Source organism: Lutra lutra, chromosome 8, assembly GCF_902655055.1.
Source record: "Lutra lutra chromosome 8, mLutLut1.2, whole genome shotgun sequence".
NCBI classification, from domain to species: Eukaryota; Metazoa; Chordata; class Mammalia; order Carnivora; family Mustelidae; genus Lutra; species Lutra lutra.
This window is the reverse complement of record NC_062285.1, coordinates 38,861,859-38,886,801: the sequence shown is the minus strand read 5'-3', so window position 1 is coordinate 38,886,801 and position 24,943 is coordinate 38,861,859. Positions and strand designations below refer to the sequence as shown.

Below are 24,943 nucleotides of genomic sequence, written 5' to 3'. Positions count from 1 at the left end.
AAAAGAGAAAGGGGTCGGGGCGCCTGGGTGGCTCAGTGGGTTAAGCCGCTGCCTTCGGCTCAGGTCATGATCTCAGGGTCCTGGGATCGAGTCCCGCATCGGGCTCTCTGCTCGGCAGGGAGCCTGCTTCCCCCCCCCCCCTCTCTCTCTGCCTGCCTGTCTACTTGTGATCTCTCTCTGTCAAATAAATAAATAAATAAATAAATAAAAGAGAAAGGGGCACACCTGGCTGGTGCAGAAGGTAAAGTGGCTGACCCTTGGATTTTGGCTCAGGTCACGTAGTCTCAGTCCAGGGATCCAACTCAGTGGGAAGTCCACTTCAGGATTCTCTCCCTCTGCCCCTCCCCGTGCTCGCTCGCTCTCACGCACACATACACTCTCTAAAATAAATAAATCTTCAAAAAGAGAGAACGTGAGAGAGGATAACAAGCCTGGACAATACATAACCTCCGGCTACTATGACTGTTTTTGTTCCTAATGAGAAAGCATGGATAAACCACAGGCTAGAACATTCTTAGTCAACTGGGTCACAAGGTCACATCACACGGAGAAATCTCTCACCATACCTTCAATTCTCTATCAGGGACAAAGGCCAGAGAAAGCTCAAGTTCTAGCACTAGCCAGGCATGGTCATCTCCAGGGAATTTATAATACAAAATGCCTAGCTTCAACAAAGGTCCTGAGAGTGATGTTTCAAATTCCATCCCCAATTTTCACCCGCTATTTCAGAAATAGGAAAAATAATTGAAGTTTGTTAGTAATTTTTCCACTTCATTGAAATCTTCCTCATGGTAAACAATCAAAGGAAACATGGTAAAATTCAAAGGAAAAAAAAAATCACAGGAAACTTAAAAGTCAGATGTTATACTTCACATCGAAAGATATTAATACCAAAAACTGTATCAATGTATTTCACCAAAAACATTAAACACACAACCTGAAGCCAAAATAGAAGAGACATTCCACTCCTTCTCAGCAACGACTGAGTTAAACAGTCATAGAAACTGCACTTAATATTACCTAGGGCAGTTGAAACATTAAGTGACTCACGCTCTCCTTTGATGTCAATTTTTAAACTAAAAAGCTGTTTTCTTTGCAAAGAAAAAGAAGGGAAAATTTTAAAATCATCCCTTTAAACTTCAGATCCAATAGATTAAAAGCCACTTTGCCTCCTGGTCTCAGTTTCAAAGTAAATTCCTCACCCCACCCCCCCCCAAAAATCACGAGTCATATATCAAATATCTGGAACCCAAGAAATTTATTGCCATAAATTCATTCAATTAATTTACTGAATGACCACACTGAACATACACCATCTGAATTCAACAAAGACGCTGAATTTTATCTTTACGTCCTCCTAGCATTTCCATGGTTATACTGGTAAACGTGGGTTATTTTCTCTCAATTTGAGAAAAAGAAAGTGCAGTGAACAAATCTTTCAGATAGCAGCTATCACATAAATAAAATCTGATGAGAGGGGAAAATAGGGGTTCTCTATGCCCAACACCTCCTTGTGACGTTTTTAAATGGTTTAGAATCGTCTAAATATCTACTAATCTAAATATCAGACTAAATCCTTACATGCTACATCTTTATTTGCCATGGTAATGGCATAAAAAGCGGGGAATACTGTTGGCGTGTATGAGTTCAATTCTCCGACAATGCCGAAGTTTGAAGCCAATGAATTCATGCCGCTCCCCCTTAACTTTCCATTAACCTAGCTAACCAGAAATCGACAGACTGAGATTTCGGATTGTTTTATTTCCCAGGCTCTCCCTCTGGCGGAGGCAGGAAAGAGGGGCGCAAACAAGGGGTATGGTACACCGCAAATAAGACGAACAATCCTAAATAAAAGACAATTACTATGAAGCAGATAGAAGCGAAAGATTAGTTTTGCACTTTCAGCCCTGGGACTCCGTTCCAGAATTCAGCACCGCCTGCCAAAAGCAATGGCATTAGAGCAAATGATTAAGTATCACCCACAACCTTCCGCCTCAACACTCCCGGGAAGGACTTCATCCACCTCAGTTATGATCCTGCCGGGCAGTGCGTGAGGAGCAGCGCTAACGCATTTTGAGTAAGCGAGGCCCACAGAGAGCAAGACGAGCTCATAACGAAAACTCCAAGAGTTTCCCAAGCAGGGACCTCAACACAAAGTCCCTGCTCTCGGTGCAGGCTGCAGAGCCGCTGCCTCCTACCGCTCACCGGGAAAAAGGGATCCCTCCACCGTAGAGCGGGGGTCCCAAAACTCGCCTCCTGCCGCCAAATCCGTCCCTCCCTCCCCGACCCGAGCCCACCACCCTCTCTTCAGAGCTCCCAGAGAGGACCGCCATGGTCTCACTCAGTCCTTCCGCCCCGCTCGAGACGAGACCAGCCACCACCCCTCTCGGACCTGTCCCCGCGGGGTCCGAGCCGGCAGCGCGACGCCTCCATCCCCGCGGCTCAGGAAGTGGCAACCAAGTCCAGAACCCCCGACGCCCCTGCTAGGGTGGCAAGCCTGGCAGGCGGCCGGGCCCCGCCCCCTGGCAACCGCACCCCGCACTGTTGCCTCCGCCTATTGGCCCTCGTGCCCATCGCTCGTCTCTCATTGGCTATTGCTGCCGCCCGGCGATGCGGGAGGGTTTCTAGGGGGCGGAGGCGCCGGGAGTTAAAGGCGCCTGCGCCCGAACTCGGGTGACGCGCTGGGTAAGGCTGGGTCCCCCGAGCGCTTCTCCCGGATGGGATGGGGTGGAGGGCGGAGGGATGTGTTCGTGTCAGTCGCGTTGGCTCCCAGCGTGGGGGGTGGGTTCAGTTTGTCAGAGGAGTGGCGCATCCCCCTAACCGCCACCCACTGAGCTGCCTCCCCGCGTCGCCGCCGTTTGTACCCAGAGACCACCCAGAGCGCTCTCCGGAGGTCTGTAATGTTAGGACTCACTCATAGACCTCTGCCGGCGCCCTCACAGTCCGGGCCCTCCCGACACCAGAGCCTTCCGAGAAGCACACTTGCACCCTCTCCAGCAGTCATTGCCTTTGAATGCGTCTTTCAGTTATCTGGTATCGCATTCCATCTGCACAAAATTCCTTCAGCCTTCCCTACTCCAGCCCAAGCTTTTACAGCATTGCTGGATCAATTCTACAGATTTTAAGAACCTTTCCCATTTACCTCTCTGTGGATGATCCTCAAACATCCATATCCCACGAGATTCCCTATCCAAATATGTACTCTCATTTCCAATAAATCTTGTCGCCACTTCCCTTCTCACCACCAACGTACACGTATTATTGTAACCCCTACAAAACACCCTGGCACAAGTTACCGCATGTTGTCTTTATAGCATTCGGAGGTCAGCTGTTTCCACACTGGTTTGCCTTTCTCAGAGGCACAGAAGTTGGCACAAGCTGGGAGAGCAGAGCATCCCTTTGATGTGTCAACCTCCACTCTCTGGGGGACCCTAAACACAGTTGATTATGGGGGCTTCAGAGTCCCATCTATGAAATAAACAGAATAATCCCTGCTTGTTTAGCTCCGGCTAGACCGGACAGAGTAGTTGCTTAAAACTGAACGGATGCAGTTGAAAGAGATGCTATCTGTATTGGTGAAAGGGCAACGGAGGCTGTTTTTGACTGGGCAGATGTGCTCTAGTCACAGTAAGTAGTCTTCTGACAAGTTTCCATATTTAATTACATACATTTCAAGAAATCATTTTCCCACCCTATTTGATATTTACAGATTAGTTTGGTTGCAAATAAAAAAACCAAAATACGGCAAACCTAAGCAACTTATCTACATCCCCTTTATGACCCCTAACCCCATTGTATTCAGTTAGGGCTTGCTGCCTTTCCTCACCTTGGCCTTTGAGCAGAGGAGCAAGGTTGCAGAGGGGACAGCTCAGCTACAAAGTCGCTTTAAGTTTGCTTTAATTTTTCCCTGCCCATCATATCATAAAGGAAGCTGCTGCTGAGCCTAACACAGAGTTTGTACTCAAAAATGTGGAATGAATTAGTTTGAATGAGGTGATTAGAGGATTAATTAGTGGTTTTTAAAAAACAATGAAGACAGACCTTTTGTGGAGAAGGCAGTATTGCTGAGTGATTGGTAATCAGAAGCAGGGGTCTCTAAAACCTTTCTGCAACCATTTATTTACATACATTTTAAATAGTTACTACAAGATACTTTAAAATTTTAAACAGTTAATGTAAGAAAAATATGAACTGTTTCTGACACTAAAAACTTTCTAGGAAAAGATATTTTAAAAAGCAAATCTGGGAATTGAATTCCCTTATGACTCCAAAATTCTGATTAAGACATCTTTTTTCTATTGAGGTTATTGACTTTATTTCTGTTTTATTCTCCTAAAGTACTCTCCTGCAAGCCAGAAAAGTACTTTAGCAACTTCATGAAAATTTCTCAAGACTGTTGGAGTCTGAGGAATCCAGTGAGTTCTTCACAAGGAACTGGTTTTTGTTCAGCTTCCCTCTCTCCCTGAGGTAAGTAAACAAGTGGTGTCGTCTCCTCCATGTGACCTTGATCCCATACTTCTCTTCAGGGGTGTCTTTAACTAGAACAGGCCCAGCCTCTGGGCTCTTGGGAGTACTAGTGTGGAAGGAGCTGCTCAGAAGGCTACATTCCCTCTGATCGGGGGAAACGGGCCCCTCCTTCACAAACGATGACTCTGGGGTCTGGATATCAGGTGGAATGAATACATAAGGTAAGTTTTGAAGCACGTGTGCTGACACTTCCCCACAGCTTTGAGGACTGAGCATTGGAACTAAGGACCTTCCAGAAATGCGCTTTTCTGACTGACCAGGACATTCCCTGGTCAAGGGCATCCCAAGTACAGCTGAACCGGAGGAAGACAGCGGACTCTCAAATGTTAGATGTGGGAACTTGGAGGTGGTGGATTTTCGACTTGAATGTCTTGCCTGGTTTCGACGATGATGCTTCTGGTTCACTGGGAACCAGCCTTCTGCTGTCATATCAAACTGAGGTGATACCTTAAGGATCAAAAACAAAAACCAAAAAGAAGTGAGGCAGGCCAGCTACCAAGTAGGAACCTGAGGGTGGAAACTATACCGAAGGACCAGAATTCTAAATGGGGGCCCACTATAGTAATGGCCACAGAACAAAATATCCCTCTAACAGGATATTAAAATAAAGGGATATGAGCTTTGGGCAAGTAATTCGATCTCTCTGGCTTTCAGCTTCCTCGTGTTTAAGAAAAGGGACAATGCCTCCTTTACTTTATCACACCACAACTTGTTTAACAATCTTTAAACTTTGAGGGCAGCGACCAGCAATCTTCCTCACCTTTGATGCCCAGCACCTGGCAGAGTGCCTGGCATGAAGAAGGCCCCCAGTGGACTGAATGCTGAGTTCAAGAATAGGGAATGAGATCATGTATGGGAAGCAGCTAGCATTAAAACATGACACATGGGGGCGCCTCGGTTGCTCAGTGGCTTAAGCCTCGGCCTTTGGCGCAGGTCATGATCTCAGGGTCCTAGGATTGAGCCCCGCATCAGGCTCTCTGCTCAGGGGGGAGCTTGCTTCCCCTTCTCTCTCTGCCTGCTTCTCTGCCTACTTGTAATCTCTCTCTCTGTCAAATAAATAAATAAACTTAAAAAAAAAAAAACCCACTCAACTCTTCTTTAAAAAAAAAAAAAAACAAAAAAAAAAAAACACCCGACACATGAAGAGTTCTCTAAATGTTCACTCCTCACCCACGGGATCTAACATTTCAGTTTCTTCTACAATTCCGAAGCAAGTATTTGTTTCTTCCAAGCAATCCTGAACAAGCTATATTTATTAAGCACTCTTAAGTGAAGTTTATGCTTTTGTCTGGCCCTCTGGCTATACTACTGCCCTGACAGTAGCTGTATTCTCTTCCTAGAGCCTTGAAACTGTCAAAATATGATATGTCATTTCTGTGGGTTTTTTCCCAGGTTCACTCTATTAAACTGTAAATACCATACCTAGTTAAATAGTTTACCTCTCAAGTGAAGCTTGGGGAACAGTCTCATTTTTGACTCATTCTGCCATTTATCTGGCTGCTTCAGTGACCTACTGGGTAATGAAACTTTTATACTGAACTCTCTAAGAAGAATGTGGAGGGAAAGACTCCTACTCCAACCAGCCTTTGCCTCAGCTTGAACTTAGAAAATATACAGGGCGCGGGGTGGCTCAGTGGATTGAGCCTCTGCCTTCGGCTCAGGTCATGGTCTTAGGGTCCTGGAATCAAGGCCCTTGTCCGACTCTCTGCTCAGAGGGGAGCCTGCTTCCCCTATTCCCTCTCTCTGCCTGCCTCTCTGCCTACTTGTGATCTCTCTCTCTATCAAATAAATAAAATCTTTAAAAAGAAAAGAAAATATACAAAGATGGCTGATAACAAAAAGAATACATTGCCTCCTTATCCCAGCCCCCAGGAACCTTTGGAGGCCCTGGCTTAAGGGGCAGAAGTGGCAGCATTCTGAAAAGCCTAACCGAGCAAAAGTCAAAGTAAGAATCCCATGGCCTACCCAGGAAGTGACGGTGTTATGGTCAATGGGCTTGCTGGGCACCTGTCTAGTGTGTGTGATGGTAAGCTGGGGAGAGCCATAGCGATGTTTGGGGCCCTCCAGTGGTGGTTCTTGGAATAGCAGCTGGCCTTTCTGGGAACGCTGGCAGCGTTTTTTTCTGGGAGGCATCAACAGGTGAATGAAGAGCAATTAGTAACCGCATGATGCTGGTTGTAGTCAGGTCGGAGTTCAGGCTCCGATTCCAACCCATGCCTGCAGAGGGGAAAAAACAAAAGGTGGGAGACAATTCTGATGATTCCGTCCCCAGCTCTTGTTCATCCTCTGTCAACCAGTTCTACTATCAACTACCACCCCTACCTCCACACTGCAGGGAGCACAGCTTCCTATCCCTACGACCACCAAGTAAAAACACAGGAGTTCCCGTTCAACAACGTTCATTCAATGCACACTGATCAAGCGTGTGCTGGATGCCATGCTGGGCGTTGGGAATTTAAAGATGCATAACCATTGATTCTACGATCATTTATCAAGTGCCAAGTGCTTGTAGGGACACAAAGGTAAGATTGTGCCTGTCTTCAAAGAACTGAGAGGCTAGCAGAGAGAAACAGAAAATTATGATAAAGAATGCTTCCACGTACTGTGGGGGAGGCTTTCTAGAGAGGGTAATACCTGACCTAGTACAGAAGGGCTAGGGAAAGCCTCCAGGCTGAGGAACAGCACATACAGAGGCCCGGAGACAAGACCGAGAATTCAAGGTCTCATAGACTCCATGCAGCAGGACACAGCATATGCAAAGACAGATGCAAGACCTCAGAGGCTAGACCCGTGTCAGGGTCAAGTCAGAAAAAGCAGGTGTGGGGCACCGGGGTGTTGCTCAGATGGTTAGGCGGCTGCCTTCGGCTCAGGTCATGATCTCCAGGTCGGGGATCTAACCCCACATCAGGCTCTCAGAGGGGAGCCTGTTTCTCCTTCTGCCTCTGCCTCTCCCCCTGCTTGTGTGCTCTCTTTGTCTCTCTCTCTCTCTCTCAAGTGAATAAATAAAATCTTAAAAATAAAAAAAAAGAAAAAGGAAAAAAGCAAGTGTGCCATACGTGTTTGGACTCTAGCCTAAGTTGTCGCTGAAGATTTTCAAGCAGAACGATGTGATCACACTTCAATTGTTTTTTTAACTTTCTCTTCAGATAATTTTGAACATACACAAAAGGGGGATGAATCATATGAGCCCCCAAGTACTCATCACCCAGCTGCAACGACCATCAACCCATAGCCATCCAGATCCATCACACCCTTCATCCACTTCCCCTACTCCTGTATTATGAAGATGATATTGCCAACCATTATATCATCTCCATTAATTATATATATATATATATATATATATATATATATATATTCCTTAATATTATCAAATATCCAGGGATGCCTGGGTAGCTCAGTGGGTTAAGCTTCTACATTTGGCTCAGGTCATGACCCCAGGGTCCTGGGATCGAGTACCGCATAGGGCTCCTTGCTCAGCGGGGAGCCTGCTTCTTCCTCTGCCTGCCACTCCCCATGCTTGTGCTCTCTCTGACAAATTAAAAAATGTATTATCAAATATCTAGACCTGTTCAAATTTTCAATTGTTTCATAAATGTCATAATTAGTTGTTTTTGTCTTTTAGACAGGTCATCCTGGCAACAGCGTGGAAGGAGAGGGAGTTCTCTGGAAGTAGGGGGTCAGGTTTTAGGAGGTTACTTAAGTGAGAAATGATCAGGCCTGAATCTGGGCTACGTCAGTGGAAATGGGGGCTAGACACAGAAGCAGGACTAACAGGCCCATGGAGTAATAAAAAGTCTGAAAAAAGTGGCCAGATCTAGTAACCAGATCGACTTCAGTAAGAGCTTCATCAGTGGAAGCGTGGGAGAGAAGTTTGCGTGCAACGGAGAGTTGCATGGGAGGTGCAGCTGAGCATCTGGCAAAGTCCCCCAACAGGGCAGATGGGTCCCACCACACATTCATGATTCATTCAGTCAGTCAACAATAAAAAGTAACATACTCTTATGTTACTTATGTCACTAGGCAGTGGAGATACAGGTAAAGGAAAAAGAAAGGACAAAACTCAGGAACTAACATTTTTAGGGAGAACACAGGTAATATACCCAGCTGTTTGTTTGTTCGTTCAGCCATTCAGTCAACACTTACTGAGTGCCCACAGTGCTAGGCCCTGTTCCTGGGGCTGGAAATATAAACCAGAGAACAAAATGAAATCCCTGCCCTCATGGTGCTTACATCCTAGCTGGGAAGGGTCTATGGAGAAAAACCACAAACAGGATAAGGGGTTGGCCCAACTCAGTGCTCTTTTAGACAGGGTTGTCAGGGAAGGTAACTGAAAAAGTGATATCTGTGCAAAGACCTGAAATGAAGAAAGAGAAGATGAGAATCAGTTCAAGTGACACAGGGCTTCACAGGCAAGGTGAAGGACTCTGGACTTAATTATTCTTGGTGTGACAGGAAGCCACGGCAAGGCTCTGGACAGGGAAGCGACATTAATATTTTACAATGATAACTTCAGACAGTCTGTAAGAACAGGTGGGTTGGGAGAGCAGGCGTGGAGAAAGGAAGCAGGGTGCCCAGTTAAAGGGCTGCTGCAGAAGTCCCGTGGAGAGAGGACAGCAATAGCAATGACTCCAAAGTGTTGACATTAGCCAGCCTCCAATAGACATGACATTGCTAGGCAGTAATCCTACTACGTTTCCTTCATCAACTCATTATCTTAAGATATCTTAAGATTATCTTAAGATATTTCCACTTTCTTAAAACCTTAGAACTCCCATCCCTCTTAACAAATGACCTTACTTCCTACTTCACAGAGAATGCAAGAGACACCAAAGAAAATACTCTCAATTTCCAGATACCGAACATACAAACCTATATATATCTGCATCCATTCTCTTCATGCTACAATCGCAGGTCAGTCCTGTTTGCTCTCTAAAACCTTTCCGTCTGGCTGTGTTTTGGAGCTTTTCTTACTTTACACACCTTTCAGAGGCAATCATCGGCTCACACCTACAAGTGGATGACTTAAGTATTTATACGCTCAGCTTAGAATTCTCTACACTCAGTACCCACATACCCACTGCCTACTTGACACAAACTAGATGTCTCAAATACAGCTGAAATTCAACTTATTTATATATTTTAAATTTTCCAGTTGACTCTAAATATCTTTTTTTTCCTTTTTAAGATTTTATTTTTTTACTTATTTGACAGAGAGAGAGAAAGCACACAAGCAGCGAGTAGCAGACAGTGGGAGAGGTTGCAGACTCCCTGATGAGCAGGGAGCCAGATGAAGGGATCGATCCTGTACCCCAGGATCAAGACCCAAGCCGAAGGCAGACACTTAACTGACTAAGCCACCCAGGCGCCCTCAAACTCAACATATTTAAAGATTTTATTTCTTTATTTGACAGACGGAGATCATAAGTAGGCAGAGAGGCAGGCGGGGGCGGGGGGTAAGGGGGGGTGGGAACAGGCTCCCTGCTGAACAGAGGGCCCGATGCGGGGCTCAATCCCAGGACCCTGAGATCACGACCTGAGCCAAAGGCAGAGGCTTAACCCACTGAGCCACCCAGGCGCCCCATAATCAACATATTTAAAACTGAATTCATGATCCTCTCCCCTGCACCTGCTCCACAGGTGATTATCTTCCAAGGCTCTTGCTCGGGGTATGGTATGATCATGCTTCTAGTTACGTAGCCAGAAACCTTGACATGTCCCACCTCTGTCCCCATCCAACATCATCAAGCCCTGACAACCTTACCTCTTAAGCATGTCTTCAATAATGCCCCTTTTGCCCCTCTCTCATGCTCTTTCTCTCCCCACCACCTTTGAAGTTCCAACAGTCCTGATGTGGAGTATTGCAGTAGCCTAAACGGGTCTACCCTCATCCGCTCCAGCACCCCCTGCAGGGGAAGCTTTTAAAAATGCAAATCTGATCTTGACTCACAGCTTAAAATTTCTGATTTCTGGATAAGGCCCAAATTCCCTCAGTTATGGCTAAGATCCTATTTCCTCTAGCTCCAGCTTCGTCTCACACCACACTCTATTCAGGTCTCTCAGCCCTGGCTCCTGCTCTATTCTTCAGGCTTTGTACACCCCCAATCTTCTTCCTGCCACACAGCCTTTGCACACCATCTTCCCTTTGCTTTGCGGCGTTCACTCCCTTCTTTGCACAAAGGCATCAGACCTCAGAACAAGCTTCTGTCCAGAAAAGTCTTTCCTGACCTACCGAAGGCAAAATCTTATGGTAGATACTCAGTTATCAATGACCTTTCTAATTTATCCCTTCGCAGCTATAATTCTCCTCTTGCTTATTCGATTCTTCAGAAATGGCTGTTGTCTCCTCTCTTCCCGTCAGACTGTATACAGGGTAAGGAAAGAACCTCCCCTACTACCACTGGTACCCTAGCAGGGCCTGGCACATAGTAGGTGCTCAACAAAATGTGTCGACCAAGTTAATCAAGTATTACCATGGCGTGGTTTTCTTTAAGATGGAGGAAGCTTAAACAAGATGACACGCCGGTCGACTAGTCGAGGCGGCCAGACGATCGTTCGTCGGCGGGGCAAGGAGTCGTTTCCCCCAGGAGATAAGCCAAACCCGGGAGGCTTTGAAAAGGCCGGAGGACCGCGAGAGAGGCGGGAAGAGCGGCGCCGGGGGGCGGGCGCAGGACAGCGACCCGGAACGCGCGAGGGAGCGCAGGCCGAGGGCGCCGGCCCCGGGCAGCGCCATCTCCCCGCCGCCCCGGCCGGCCCGGCCGCCCCCCGCCGCGGGGGCCCCTCCTGCGCCCTCCAGGCCGCCCCCGGCCGCCCCCCTCCCCACGAGCCGGCCGCCGGCCCGCCTTACCCGCCCGGCAGCGTCCCGGCCGCCGCTCCCCTGGGCCGCCGCGGCTTTCGAGCCCAGAACGCTGAGACAAGGACGGCCGCCGATTGGCGACGCTCCGTCACGTGACCGCAACGCTCCGCCGGCGCCAATTTCAAACAGCGGAACAAACTGAAAGCTCCGGTGCCCGACCCCACCCCCGGCCCCCTGGCCCGGGACCCCTCCCCTCCCGGGATCCCCCGGGATTCCCCACCCCTCCCACACCGCCGGGGACCCGGCCGGCCTGGCGCGAGTCCCTGTCCGGGCCCCTGGCTCGGCCCCCAGGTTGAGGAGCCGGGAGCCCGCCCTCGGAGCCACAGCCCAACAGCAGCGGCGGCGGCTGCAGACAGGAGGTGAGCGGAGCGGGGCGGGGGCGGGGTGCGGAGGAATGGAGTCGGAGCTGGGGCCCGGGAAGAGGCAGGGAGCCCGGGCTCGGGCGCCGAGGTCAGGGGGTCTAGCGGCAGGGCGCGGGACTGGAGTGGAGGTTTGGGGCCCCACGGGAAGGAGGGCTGGGAGAGGGAGCAAACTTTTTCTGCCTCCAGCCTCCTGGCCTTGTCCTCGCTTCTTCCTCACACCACCTCTTGGCCTTCCCTGGAAGTTTGACCTCTGTGCCCTGCCCACAACCTCGGGGCTGCTGCTGGGGTGGCCTACTTTTCTAGGCCGGCTGTGGCTGGCGTGAAGATTGAGCTTATTCTGCATTAAGTCAAAGACAAAACTGTCCACACCCTCCGCTCCTCCCAAGCGCTCCTACCACTGAGCAGCACAGCCTCCACCCTATCCTTTTCCAGGGCCCTTCTCCCGGTTCCTGAGAACCTGCAAGGTTTCCCTGGTCAGGATGGGCAGTGGTGTCAGAGGAGTCACTCTGGAAGTCCCCTAGCTTAAAGAGTTGGCCATGATAGGAAGAGACTGATCAGAGAGTTGAAAGCAAAATTAAGCCTTAGACCCGGAAGATACCTTTTGGGGATGGGGAAGGAATAATAGTATTTCCTCATTGGTGGGCGAGGGAGGGAGGGAGGCAGGCCCAAAGAGACAGGAGGTAGAAATAAAACAGATTTGAAAGTAGAGGAAACCTAATTATAAAGGAAAGGGAGGGGGCGAGTGGAGAGAGCCTGTGAACTCTAAGCAGGTGGCAAATGTCTTTGGGCTGTGACAGACATTTTTAGGGAGATACTGGATTTCCTAACACAGACAGCCCATTTTTCTGTCAAAGTGCCTTTAAAGAGGATTACATGATTTTACATGATGGCGGAGTATTCTGTGTATCTATTAAAATCAACAAACACAAAAAAAATTTTTTAAGATTTTATTTATTTGAGAGAGCACGAGAGCGGGGTGAGGAGTAGAGGGAGAAGCAGACTCCCCGCTGAGCAGGGAGCCCAACCTGGGGCTCGATCCCAGGACCCCGGGATCATGACCTGAGCTGAAGGCAGATGCTTAAGTGACTGAGCCACCCAGGCGCCCAATAAACACATTATTTTTTTAAATTTTTATTATTTTTTTATTATTATTTTTTTTTTAAATTTTATTTGACAGAGATCACAAGTAGGCAGAGAGGCAGGTAGAGAGAGAGAGGGAAGTAGGCTCCCTGCCAAGCAGAGAGCCCGATGCGGGGCTCCATCTCAGGACCCTGGGATCATGACCGGAGCTGAAGGCAGAGGCTTTAACCCACTGAGCCACCCAGGCGCCCCAACACATTTTTTTTTAAAGATAAAACTATTTTCCTTAACATGACAAAACCAACTTAGCATATTGATGACAGCACATTCTGTTGGCTGAGAGATAGGGAATATAGTCTTGGTTCTGGAAGAGAAATCAAGCAATCGAGTGACATGCTTAGAAGGTTAAAATATGAATAAGCACATGCAAGTACTAAAATGTCACTATAGAAATACTTTGCAGGGGCGCCTGGGTGGCTCAGTGGGTTAAGCCACTGCCTTCGGCTCGGGTCACGATCTCAGGGTCCTGGGATCGAGTCCCGCATAGGGCTCTCTGCTCAGCAGGGAGCCTGCTTCTCTCTCTCTCTCTCTGCCTGCCTCTCTGTCTACTTGTGATCTCTCTCTGTCAAATAAATAAATAAAATCTTTAAAAAAAAAAAAAGAAATACTTTGCAAATTGTGAAAGAAAAGTGTACTCTTGCTTTTACTAGCAAGGATAATAGTCTGTGAGATGAATAGCACCATGGGCCTTGAATAGAGCAGTTTCTGTTTTCTTTTGAGGTCTTGTGAAGTGGGAGACGATGGCAAGGGAACAGTAGTGCAATCTGCCTTTCTCCTCTGACCCTAGGACACTTATCCTTTTATTTATAGACTGAGATGATATAAAAATATACAGGCTTTATCAATCCTAAAATACATTATGGGATCAGAGTTTGGTCCTCAAATTGCCAAATGTCCTCCTATTCCAGCATCCCTGTCCCTAGAGTCACTGAAAGTGATCTGTACTATAATAAGCAATCATAGAAATTTCCACATTTTTGTAACTGTCCTATTCATTTCTGTAGCCAAACATTCTTAAGCTTCAGGAAGACCTTTGGTCATTTTGACCTATGTTCAACCCTGCTTTCCCCTTTTGAAATGCTTCAGTTTTAGCTTTCTTTTGTCGTAGAACTCATCTCCTTATTGTCTGAGGTCTTTACAGAGGCCCAGGGATCATTAACCTGGGCCCGTGGGCTCATGCTTTTGGTCATGGAAAGAGGAACGCCTCTCTCTAGCAGTACCTCCTTCTCAGCCTAACAGATTTCTGACATCCTGCTGTTCCTTGCACTTTCCAGGGCCCGTGCTTGTGATTCTCAATGGAGAGTGAAAACACAGATTCATAATGAAAACCAGCCCCCGTCGGCCACTGATTCTCAAAAGACGGAGGCTGCCCCTTCCTGTTCAAAATGCCCCAGGTGAAACATCAGGAGAGGAACCTAAGAGGCCCCTTGCCCAACAGGAGCCTGGTCAAGCACAGACCTCCAAGGAGGCGGCAGAGTCCAATTCCTGCAAGTTTCCAGCTGGGATCAAGATCATCAACCACCCCACCATGCCCAACACCCAAGTGGTGGCCGTCCCGAACAATGCCAATATCCAGAGCATCATCACAGCATTGACCGCCAAAGGAAAAGAGAGTGGCAGCAGTGGGCCCAACAAATTCATCCTCATCAGCTGTGGGGGAGCCCCCACTCACCCTCCAGGACCCCAGCCTCAAGCCCAAACCAGCAATGATCCCAAGAGGACAGAAGTGGTCACCGAGACCCTGGGACCAAAGCCTGCAGCTAGGGATGTGAATCTTCCTAGACCACCTGGAGCCCTTCCCGGGCAGAGATGGGAGAGCTGTGGTACGTGGTCTGCAAGGCAAAGGGGTGAGGAGCCCAGCCTTTCCTCTCTGGTAGAAAGGACTGCAGTCTGTCACATTGGTACTTAACAGACAGGCACCTAGCCTGAACCAGGGGAAAGTCTTGTCTTTCTTCATCTCAAATCCTTGACCCAGATCCTTTGGGCACCGTCGAAAGTGCCCAAATTATAATTTAGCATTTCTCTTATTTTTCCTTATATTAGGAAAGGATTTGTTTCTTCTTGCTGTTCTCTTTCCCGTTGACCATAAGGAAATAGGATCTTTCTCCATTTTAATAAAGGAGAAAACGGAAGCATGAGGAGGAAAAGTGACTTTGTTTGCACAAATACTAACTTTGGTAAAGTTGCCTTGACTGATCTCTCAGGCTCAGTGTGGCTCCGGAGTTTCTCCTGAGATCTGTAATGGGGCAGAGTACCTGAGGACCACAGTAGATACAGCACGTGTTCCTGGTCCCTACGGGTAGAGGTCTTGGAGAGATGCTCCCTACCCACCAATTTTGATGGGCCTGCCAGGCACTGGGATCAGGCAGCTAAGTGGCATCTTGGGTTGTTTACTCTCTAGCTGGCGGCGAGACAGCAGGCTGCGTTCTCGACAGCAGCTTGACCAACATCCAGTGGCTTGGAAAGATGAGTTCTGACGGGCTGGGTTCCAGCAGCATCAAGCAAGAGATGGAGGAGAAGGAGAATCGTCACCTGGAACAGAATCAGGTAAAGGTGACTTCTCACTAGGGAAGTTGGGGACAGGGCAGGGCCCTTCTAAAAAGGGAAATGGATCAAGTGACCTGTGGAGCGGAATTTCCAAGCTCTGGTATTAGCCCTTTGCTTAGCGCTATTCTGCATAACATTTGAGCTACCTTTGCGCCTGGCATCTTTTTGGCCCCATTTGTGACATTTCCTTGAGGGCGGCTGTTCCTGGATCACTGTGTATTCCATGAGCGCTAAGTTTAGTACTCTGCCCTTAGCAGGTACTGGGTAGATACTCTGGAAATGATGAAGTTGAAATCTTTCCTTAGTTGGGAAAGATTGAGCTTTAAAGAGGCAGCCCAACAGTATGAAAGGAATAGAGGATTTTTTTTTAATGTATTTTTTTTAAAGATTTTTATTTATTTATATGACAGACAGAGATCACAAGTAGGCAGAGAGGCAGGCAGAGAAAGAGAGGAAGAGATCCCAGGACCCTGGGATCACGACCTGAGCCGAAAGCAGTGGCTTTTACCCACTGAGCCACCCAGGCGCCCCAGGAATAGAGGATTTTTAACAAGATAGTCCTATTAGGGAACGCCTGGATGGCTAAGTCAAGCGTCTGCCTTCGGCTCAGGTCATGACCTCAGGGTCCTGGGATCGAGCCCCGCATCGGGCTCCCTGCTCCAAAGGAAGCCTGTTATCCCTCTTCCACTCCCCCTGCTTGTGTTCCCTGCCTCACTGTGTCTATGTCAAAAAAATAAAAATCTTTAAAAAAAAAAAAAAAAGTTTTATTAGAAGATACATTAATAGCAAATAAAGTTGTTAGGTATGAATTTTAAATAGTCTGGCAAGCAGATTCAATTTGACCCAACTATGCGGCCTGGGGTTGTTTTTTACTATATTGCTGCATACACCCTTAAATCCATCATTCCGCAGCCTTTAAAAGTGACAATTTACATGAATGTGTGCATAAGTAAAACTTAAAACTTGTGTACTTTCTAAAGTTAGAGCTCAGGTTTTAAATTCTTTATTTTTTTAAAAGATTTATTTATTTATTTATTTGACGGAGAGAGAAATCACAAGTAGGCATAGAGGCAGGCAGAGGGGGACGGTGGGTAATAGGCTACCTGCTGAGTGGAGAGCCTGATGTGGGGCTCGATCCTAGGACCCTGAGATCATGACCTGAGCCAAAGGCAGAGGCTTAACCCACTGAGCCACCCAGACACCCCTATTTTTTTTTTTAAAGATTTATTCATCTATTTATTCCAGAGAGAGTGAGAGATTGGGCGAGCGGAGGGGCGGGGGTGGGGCAGAGGAAGAGAGACAATCTCAAACCAACTCCAAGCTGAGGGCCAAGCCCAACCCGGAACTCGATCCCATGACCCTGAGATCATGACCTGAGCTGAAACCAAGTGTCAGAGGCTCAACTGACCAGGCCGCCCAGGCAGCCCAGAGCTCAGTTTTTTCAACTGTGACCTATCAGCTCTTTGCCTAAGGCTTAGCCAAATGTATGCTTTGCAGACATTTGTCCATCCTATATTCCTGAAAATATCTCATACAAACCCCAAAAAGACGTGGGTTTATTCACATCCCATCGGTAGTAGAAAACAGATGAAGATGTTGGTCTCTTGACTCTCAGGTCTGAAAAATGAGTGTGATTTTTAGGATAAAATCAATGGTTGAAGAATCCTGATGTACGGGCACCTGGGTGGCTTAGTCGTTAGGCGTCTGCCTTTGACTCGGTCATGATCCTGGGGTCCTGGGATCGAGCTCCGCGTCGAGCTCCCTGCCCGGTTGGAAGCCTGCTTCTCTCCCACTCCCCCTGCTTGTGTTTCCTCTCTCACTGTTTCTCTATCAAATAAATAAATAAATATATTTTTTTAAAAATCCTGATGTACACCCAAACTTTCCTGAGAGGTTTCCACTAGCAGACTGGACCTCCACTTATTATGGGACAACATATTCAACAAAATGAACAATGACACAGAAGTGGCTCCACATTGTCCAGGGACTAGACTAGATCATCGCTACACTTCCTGATCCTAAAGTTTTATTCTATGGAATAGTTGTCTCAGATGAGTAGGTTTCTAGCAGAATTCCGTCAGTTAAAAGGTTTCTCTAGGGGTGTTCTTTGAGGGGGCCCCGGGGAGGTCTTATGAACTCTTCCATGTCATTTCTTTTTCTCCTTGCCTTTGGCGTCTCGTAACCCGCAGGTCGAGGAGCCCCCAGGAGCGTCCGCATCCTGGCAGGACTCTGTGTCTGAGCGGCCGCCATACTCTTACATGGCCATGATACAGTTCGCCATCAATAGCACCGAGAGGAAGCGCATGACCTTGAAGGACATCTATACTTGGATCGAGGACCACTTCCCCTATTTCAAGCACATTGCCAAGCCAGGCTGGAAGGTACATAACCCGTAGCGACGACCGCCGAGGTCCCTCTGGCCCAGCAATTTGTCTACACAGATGTGCGGCCTTGTGTCCGGTGCTCTGAGGAACAGTTCAATGCCGAGAAAGCTGGAACTGTAAACAAGTGTATGTTTCTAAGATGTGACTTGAACGGCAGCTGGAGTGACTAAGTAGCTTTACGAAAAGACCTTAATGAAAAAAAATGCTGTCCATGACCCAAGATTCACCTCCTCTAATGTCACATGTCCTCTCCAGGAGGCAGAGATATTCTCTTCATTGTACCTGTGGGGACACTGAGGTCCCTTGGAGTCGCTGTCGCTCATACTAACTGACAGGGCCACAGCATTGGGCTTCTGACAGACACACAGCTCCAAGCAAGGGTTTTGTTTTGTTTTGTTTTGTTTTGTTTTGTTTTGTTTTGTTTCCTCCGTGGTAGAACTCTTCACACTCTTACCTCAATGAAATTTCCTGGTTTCTTAGTTTCTTCACTCGCCTGTCTTGCCACTGATTGCTTTGCAGCCTCAGTCCTCTTTCCTAGCTGCTGATACCCATCTGGGTCTTTTCTTTTACCACCAGCCATTGGATTGATGGCTTGATGGCCCGGGTTGGCAGCTCCTCGGTGTGGAACAGCAGGGAGAGTGCTCCACTAGGCAAGACCGTGAGGACAAGGACACTGCTGGCTACAGCGGGGGAGGCCTGAGGCTGATGTCCCCTCGGGAACATCAAAGGGAACGACTCTGAAGCTAAAGTAGCTGACTAGTAGTTGTCTTTCTGTCCTTGCAGAACTCCATCCGCCACAACCTTTCTCTCCACGACATGTTTGTTCGGGAGACGTCTGCCAATGGCAAGGTCTCCTTCTGGACTATCCACCCCAGTGCCAATCGCTACTTGACGTTGGACCAGGTGTTTAAGGTGAGTATCCTGGTTCCCTCTAAATAGGGCCAGAATTGGTTGTCCTAGTATCCATCTCAAAAGGAAACAGGTTGTCCTTGTGATGCCCTTACCTGGCCAGGGCAGACTTAGAAGCCAGACAGCCCGGAGATGAACTACATAAAACTAGCCGAATTAAATACGGTTGACATACACCAAATGACACACTTTTAGGCTATACCAGGTCTCGGGGAGGGCTGCTCTGATCCAAATAGATGACTTCCCCCGGCAGTGTTTCCTTAACTGCTTTGTGGGTAAGAATTGCCCAGATTGCTTGTTAAAATAGAGCATCAGGCCCTGATCGTGGGGCCTCTGACTCAGTGGGTCTGGGATGGGACCGGCTATATGCATTTTTATCAAGCCTCTCAGGTGATTCCTACAGAGGAAGTCTAGAAACCTTGCATTGAAAGAGCCCTTCTTCAGCCTGGAGACCAGAAACCAGCTACCAGAACATCTTTTCAGAAGTGATTGTTTGGGGATTTCAGAGTCCCCACAAGGCAGCTTGCAAGCTATCCCTGTTCCCCTGGGCTGGCACATTGTCCCCTGGGACCCTCAGCATCCAACAGGACTAGCTGTTTTTCCCAACCTGGGCAGACTGACCACGCTGGTGGTAACTTCATCTCATTTCTCTCCCACAATGCCTGACCGCCACCAGCCACTGGACCCAGGGTCTCCACAATCGCCTGAGCACTTGGAATCAGTAAGATTCTTCTCCTCCCGGCTCGGGGCTTGGCCTTGTTTTCCTTTCACCGCGCAGCATGGCTTTAGTGGACAGGGGAAGGGAGCCTGTGTGGCTTGTGTGACTGCCAGCCCTAAACACAGAGCACCCTGAGCTCCTGGGAGTAAGGAAATTGACGGCCGCCACCTCATCCCCCCGTTCCTCCCAGCTCGTGCCCACTTCTCCTACCCCCCGCAATGGGCACAACGAAGGTCATGGAGCAGAGCACGGTGTGGCAAGAGGACATGCCACAGGCTTCGTGCAAGACGGCAACCTCAAGTGCATGGTGTAGGCCTGGCAAGCAGCAGTTTTCCCTCTTCCTTTCCTACCTGGCTTTTCTCTGCCACTAGTAGAGCTCCATGCTTTAGCATCCCCTGGGGGTGGCGAGGACACATGGATGAGGTGGTAGGACCGTCCTGCCATGGTAGGTCTGTGTGCCATCCACCTGTTCCCACTAACCAGGCTCTGGAGACAGTGCTCACTTGCATCCACCCCAGACCGGCCTTTACTTTCTGGGCTGTCGGTTAGCTCAGTGCACCGTACCGGAGCAGCTGGCGGGTTCTCCTGCCCTCTCCCCCTGCCTCATTAACCCAGGTTTCTTTCTCTCCCTCTCTGCCACAAGCAGCAGCAGAAACGACCCAATCCTGAACTCCGCCGGAACGTGACCATCAAAACTGAACTCCCACTGGGCGCACGTTAGTATGGGACAGTGGGCATCAGACTAGTCCTTGCTCTGGGGGCGTATTTTAAAGACAACCAGGCTGCGGGAGTCTGTGGCCAAGCTCGAAGGGCGCTGAGCCCAGAGAAGGAGAGCGAGCTCCTGGGATTGAGAAGGGCTGTATTCCTGGACCCCTGCTCCTGATCTTTCCCGTGTCCTCCTAGGGCGGAAGATGAAGCCACTGCTCCCACGGGTCAGCTCGTACCTGGTACCCATCCAGTTCCCAGTGAACCAATCACTGGTGCTGCAGCCCTCGGTCAAGGTGCCACTGCCCCTGGCAGCTTCCCTCATGAGCTCAGAGCTTGCCCGCCACAGCAAGCGAGTCCGTATCGCCCCCAAGGTGAGTGGTTTCCGTTTTGCTCCGAGGAGACACTCCAGTCCATTAAAAGTGTTGAACCTATAGTTTGCAAGCACTCCGCTAAGTGTTCCCAGAGAAGTTTATAAATCTAGTTGGGTAGACAAGGTGTTTCCCTTTGTATGACAAAGGAGAATTCAAGAGCATTGTAAGAGCTAAAGAAGAACTTGGATTACGGTGTAAGCGATGTCAGAAGCCCATGGACACCTGATGAGTTTATTAGAACTACCTTTGGGTAAGCAAACAGGTGTAGCAACAGCATTCTGATGGGCAGTGCCGTGGAGGCAGGAGATGCCAGTTTATACATAGTAACGGTAGAGCGATTGGGTCAGTCTAGCTCTGGAGGTTCTCAGTCTCCATACTGTTGACATTCAGGGCTAGATAATTCTTTGTTGGGGATGGACAGGTAAGGTCCTACCCACTGAGGGATCTTTTAGCAGTATCCCTTGTCTCTTCCCACTACATGCCAGGAGCCTCCCCTAGTATGACAATTAAAACATGTCCAGACATTGTCACGTGTCCCCTAGAGGATGAGAGGGTGGGGTTAGCACCCCTTGGTTGAGCATCAGTGACCTATTTTGGGGAGAAAGTGAGGAGGGTTAAGTGAAGACCATCTCGTGATGAGCTACCAAGTCTGGACTCTGGAGAGAAGGGTTTGTGAGCGAGAGCCGACTGATAACAAAGCAGAGAAAAGGGCCCCTTGCCTCCTTCACTGAGATGGAAAGAGCATGGGCTCTGGAGTTTAGAGAGACTTGGGTTTGCTTTATTTTTTTTTAATTGAAAAAATATTTTTTAAATATACATAAAATTATACATACCACCATATGTAATTTTACCTAAATGTATCCATGTGACTATAGCCCATATACTGTTTTTGTTTTATTTACAGTCTTTTTTTTCCCCTTTTCTTCTTTCTGCCTCCCCTCCCCGACCTTCACTCATATCCCCCTGCTGCCTGTGATACCCGCTGCTGACTGCATAGTGTGCTTGCTTTTGTCATATGTCCTTGCTCTTCACGTACTATAGGTACACACACAGCCATAATGACTTTATATATGCACATACGACACCCAGAACATTCAAAATGGGATCACGCTACACTTTCCTGCCACAGGGAGAGTCTTCCAAGTTACTTGACATTGGCTCTAATTCATTGATTCTTAATGGTGACATAATAATCCACCGTGTGCCTAGGCCATAAATGTTCCAGCATTCCACTTTTATGGGTGCATTTTGTTTCTGGCTTTTTTGCCCTATGAACAACACAGCAATAAATGTCTTTGCAGGTACCTTTCTTACAAGTGCTTTTATTTCTGTGGACTAGAAAACCAAGAGATTGCCCAGGGGAAAGGTGTTTTCCAGTTTATTAAATCTTACTAGATACAGTTTCCAAAAAAATATACAATTTACATTTCTACCAGCAATATGTGACAAGATCCGTATATTTGCCGGCAATTGGTATTAATGGTCTTTTACATATTTGCCCATTTGCTATGTGTAAATGATATCTCCTTTGCTTATCAGTAAGTGCCAGTACCTTCTCATTATGTTGGGTCACTTAGAATGGTTCACCACGAGATTGTTATGTTGAGGCATGGCCCATCTTTCTAGGGGATTTTGTTAATAATGTGTGAAAGTTCTTTGTTATTAAAATATTAACTTCTGTCCTTGGTGCTGAAGTTGTTTTTTTTTTGTTTTTTTGTTTTTTTTGTTTTTTTTAACTTTCGTTGTTTATCTCTTGGTTTATGGAATCTCTTGCCACAGTAAAAGATTTTAAGTTTTTATATAGTCAACTATGTCTCTCTTCTCTTTTACAGCTTCTGGGTTTCCAGTCTTGCTTAAGAAGTTCGCCCCCCACCCTCAGATTGTACATGTAGTCTCCTAGATTCTCTTTCAGGATTCGTATGGTTTTAATTTTTCTGTTGAAGTCTTTGTATATGGTATGCAACAGGCATCCAATTTTATGGTCTCTCAGCTGTGTACTAATTGTACCAACACCATATTTAAACAACATTCTACCTTTGACCCCCAGAATTGAACTATGCCCTTCATCATATATTCTCAGATTTCATAATTTGTAAGACTTTAAAAAGACAAAAAAGAGGACCAGTACCAACATGTGGCTTATTTTAGTCATGATCTTGTGTCCCACCTGGTGACTGGGGTGAGTGTCAAGGCCTGGAGAGCTCCCTCTCACCACACCCCTGCTTTCCTTTCAGGTGCTGCTAGCCGAGGAAGGGGTGGCCCCTCTGCCCACCACAGGGCCTGTGCAAGAGGACAAGCTCCTGCTTGGAGAAGGGCTATCTCCTCTGCTTCCAATTCAGTCCATCAAGGAGGAAGAACCCCAGCCTGGGGAGGAAATGCTGCCCTTGGGGAGACCCATCAAAGTAGAGAGCCCACCCTTGGAGGAGTGGCCCTCACCATACCCGTCTGTCAAAGAGGAATCGTCTCACTCCTGGGAGGGTTCGTCCCACTCTCCCACTCCAAGGCCCAAGAAGTCCTACGGCGGGCTCAAGTCCCCAGCCCGGTGTGTCTCGGAAATGCTCGTGATTAAACGAAGGGAGGGGAGGGAGATGAGCCGGTCTCGAAGGAAACAGCACCTTCTGCCTCCTTGTCTGGATGAGCCCGAGCTGTTCTTCGAGGGCCCTGGGGCTTCCCAGCGAGCCACAGATCTCCCTTTGCCTGCAGAGTCCTCTGGGCCTGCCTCCCAGCTTGGCTACTCCCAGGAGGAGGGAGGACCTTTTAAGACACCCATTAAGGAGATGCTGCCCATCTCCTCCACCCCGAGCAAATCTGTCCTTCCCGTGACCCCTGAATCCTGGAGGCTCACACCCCCAGCCAAAGTAGGGGGGCTAGATTTCAGCCCAGTACAAGCCACCCAGGCTGCCTTTTGCCCCCTGCCCGATTCCCTGGGGCTGACGGATTTTAGTACCACCCCGCTGAAAAGTATCCCCCTCTTTGACTCACCCCGAGAGCTCCTCAATTCGGAGCCCTTTGACCTCACTTCTGACCCCTTCAGCCCCTCTTCCCCCTCAGATATGGAAGTCCCCAAGCCAGACTCCCCTGGGCCAGAGGTGACCAGCCTTGTAGCCAACCGTTCTCTGACAGAAGGCCTGGTTCTGGACACAATGAATGACAGCCTCAGCAAGATCCTGCTGGACATCAGCTTTCCTGGCCTGGAGGAAGATCCTCTGGGCCCTGACAGCATCAACTGGGCTCAGTTCATTCCTGAGCTGCGGTAGAGGCCTGGCCTTACCCTTGCTGCCCAAGCTGTCCACACTTCCAGGAGCTCGTGTGGCTGGGCCATCCAAGCCTCATGTGGAGTGAGGATAACAGGCAGGGACCATCCACTCCTCTAGTTCCACTTCACCTGGTCACACCATGGCCACTACTGAGCCCTCTGCAAGCAGCGAGGTCCTGGTGACTGGTCACTGTGCCACCAATGCTCCCTCAGAGAATCCAGTTCCTCACTCTCCCTGCTAGGAGCTGAAGGGTGGGAAGAGCAAAAACAAGGGTGAAAAAAAGATTAGGAAACCCCCCAGACTGTTTACACCTGAGCCCAACAGTCTCCCACCTTCCCTGCTCCTTGCAGCGTGGCCCTTGTAAATAGTATATATTCTCCAAATTATCCTCTAATTATAAATGTAAGCTTATTTCCTTAGATCATTATCTAGAGACTGCCAGAAGGTGGGTGGGATGACAAGGGATTTCAATTTGCTTCTGTTCCTTGCTTTTAATTCCTAGAGAAGGGAGGACATGCCGTGCACGGTTTCTCCCAGGCCCAGGAGACCTGCCTCAAGGACCCTTTACTGTAGGCACCCAGACAAGCAGATCTGCTTCCTCGGGTCTCTTATTGCCCATCCCTCCCGCCTTCCCATGTTTCCAAGTCCGCTTTCCTGCAAGAAGAAATCCCAATAAAAAGGTCTCTTGTCATGGGTCAGGAGTTGAATTGGGGGTGGGGGAGTGGATGCATCTGAAGCAAAGAATGGGTGCCCAGACGTGCTCCCATGAGACGTTTCTCTGATAATGTCCCTAATCATGCCAGAGAGACTAGCCATCGCCAAGAACTTGGCCCAAGGCTTGAGAAGACTGAAAGGGCCCTGCCCTGCCTAGCTTCCTTAGCTCACACCTCGGCTTTGCTACGAGCCACCCTAGGCCCCAGCTGACCTCATGCATGTGAGCCAGCTCAAGAACACTACCATGACTGTCAATAAAATCCAGAGTGGAAGTGTGGTTTCTGTGGTGTGTCGGTGTCTGGTCCCTGAAGCATAGGGAGGGGTTGGAGGAGACTGTGGGAGACAATGGAGATGGTGGTGACAGGGAAGAGGTAAGGCCCACAGCCAGCAAGAAGTGCGCGAAGGAGAGCACTGCCTGCCCCACACAGGGCACTGCCTGCCCAGGCACAC

The 24,943-nt window shown here is 48.5% G+C and overlaps 3 protein-coding genes across 11 annotated transcripts in view; 1 reads left to right on the top strand and 2 right to left on the bottom strand.

The window, feature by feature from the left end:
- TULP3 (TUB like protein 3) overlaps positions 1-2,521 on the bottom strand; it is a 69,281-nt gene extending 66,760 nt beyond the window's left edge. The window contains 1 exon segment of the mRNA XM_047742984.1: positions 2,393-2,521. Coding sequence (XP_047598940.1) covers positions 2,393-2,433 — 41 coding nt within the window. The 5' untranslated portion in view covers positions 2,434-2,521.
- Positions 2,522-4,099: 1,578 nt separating this feature from the next.
- On the bottom strand, positions 4,100-11,513 carry RHNO1 (RAD9-HUS1-RAD1 interacting nuclear orphan 1). 4 transcript variants are annotated; one of them, XM_047741941.1, is made up of 3 exons: positions 11,375-11,513; positions 6,535-6,744; positions 4,100-4,974 (listed from the first exon to the last, which is right to left on the bottom strand). In XM_047741941.1, exons 2-3 carry the CDS (start codon positions 6,658-6,660, stop codon positions 4,375-4,377), a joined length of 726 nt encoding a protein of 241 aa, XP_047597897.1. In that variant the 5' UTR covers positions 6,661-6,744; positions 11,375-11,513; the 3' UTR covers positions 4,100-4,374. The 4 variants fall into 4 exon arrangements, with proteins under 4 accessions (XP_047597897.1, XP_047597893.1, XP_047597894.1 ...); XM_047741937.1 differs by having other exon boundaries at positions 6,493-6,744; positions 11,375-11,507; XM_047741938.1 differs by lacking the exon at positions 11,375-11,513 and adding an exon at positions 9,400-9,537 and having other exon boundaries at positions 6,493-6,744.
- A 30-nt stretch (positions 11,514-11,543) lies between these two features.
- On the top strand, positions 11,544-24,770 carry FOXM1 (forkhead box M1). 6 transcript variants are annotated; one of them, XM_047741931.1, is made up of 9 exons: positions 11,544-11,742; positions 14,160-14,732; positions 15,287-15,432; positions 17,622-17,813; positions 18,600-18,728; positions 19,402-19,446; positions 20,087-20,159; positions 20,347-20,522; positions 22,757-24,770. In XM_047741931.1, the coding sequence occupies exons 2-9, from the start codon at positions 14,207-14,209 to the stop codon at positions 23,777-23,779; spliced, it is 2,310 nt and encodes a 769-aa protein (XP_047597887.1). In that variant the 5' UTR covers positions 11,544-11,742; positions 14,160-14,206; the 3' UTR covers positions 23,780-24,770. The 6 variants fall into 6 exon arrangements, with proteins under 6 accessions (XP_047597887.1, XP_047597890.1, XP_047597888.1 ...); XM_047741932.1 differs by having other exon boundaries at positions 11,548-11,742; positions 20,090-20,159; XM_047741933.1 differs by having other exon boundaries at positions 11,551-11,742; positions 14,160-14,708.
- The last annotated feature ends 173 nt before the right edge of the window (positions 24,771-24,943 follow it).

Coding starts and splice junctions, on each gene's coding strand:
- FOXM1 (XM_047741931.1), top strand. CDS start 14,207: ATGAAAACCAGCCCCCGTCGGCCACTGATTCTCAAAAGACGGAGGCTG. Junction 17,814..18,599: donor TTGCCAAGCCAGGCTGGAAG/GTACATAACCCG, acceptor CTGTCCTTGCAG/AACTCCATCCGCCACAACCT. Junction 19,447..20,086: donor CGCCTGAGCACTTGGAATCA/GTAAGATTCTTC, acceptor CTCTGCCACAAG/CAGCAGCAGAAACGACCCAA.
- RHNO1 (XM_047741937.1), bottom strand. CDS start 6,660: ATGCCTCCCAGAAAAAAACGCTGCCAGCGTTCCCAGAAAGGCCAGCTG. Junction 4,975..6,492: donor ATAACACCGTCACTTCCTGG/GTAGGCCATGGG, acceptor TTGATCCTTAAG/GTATCACCTCAGTTTGATAT.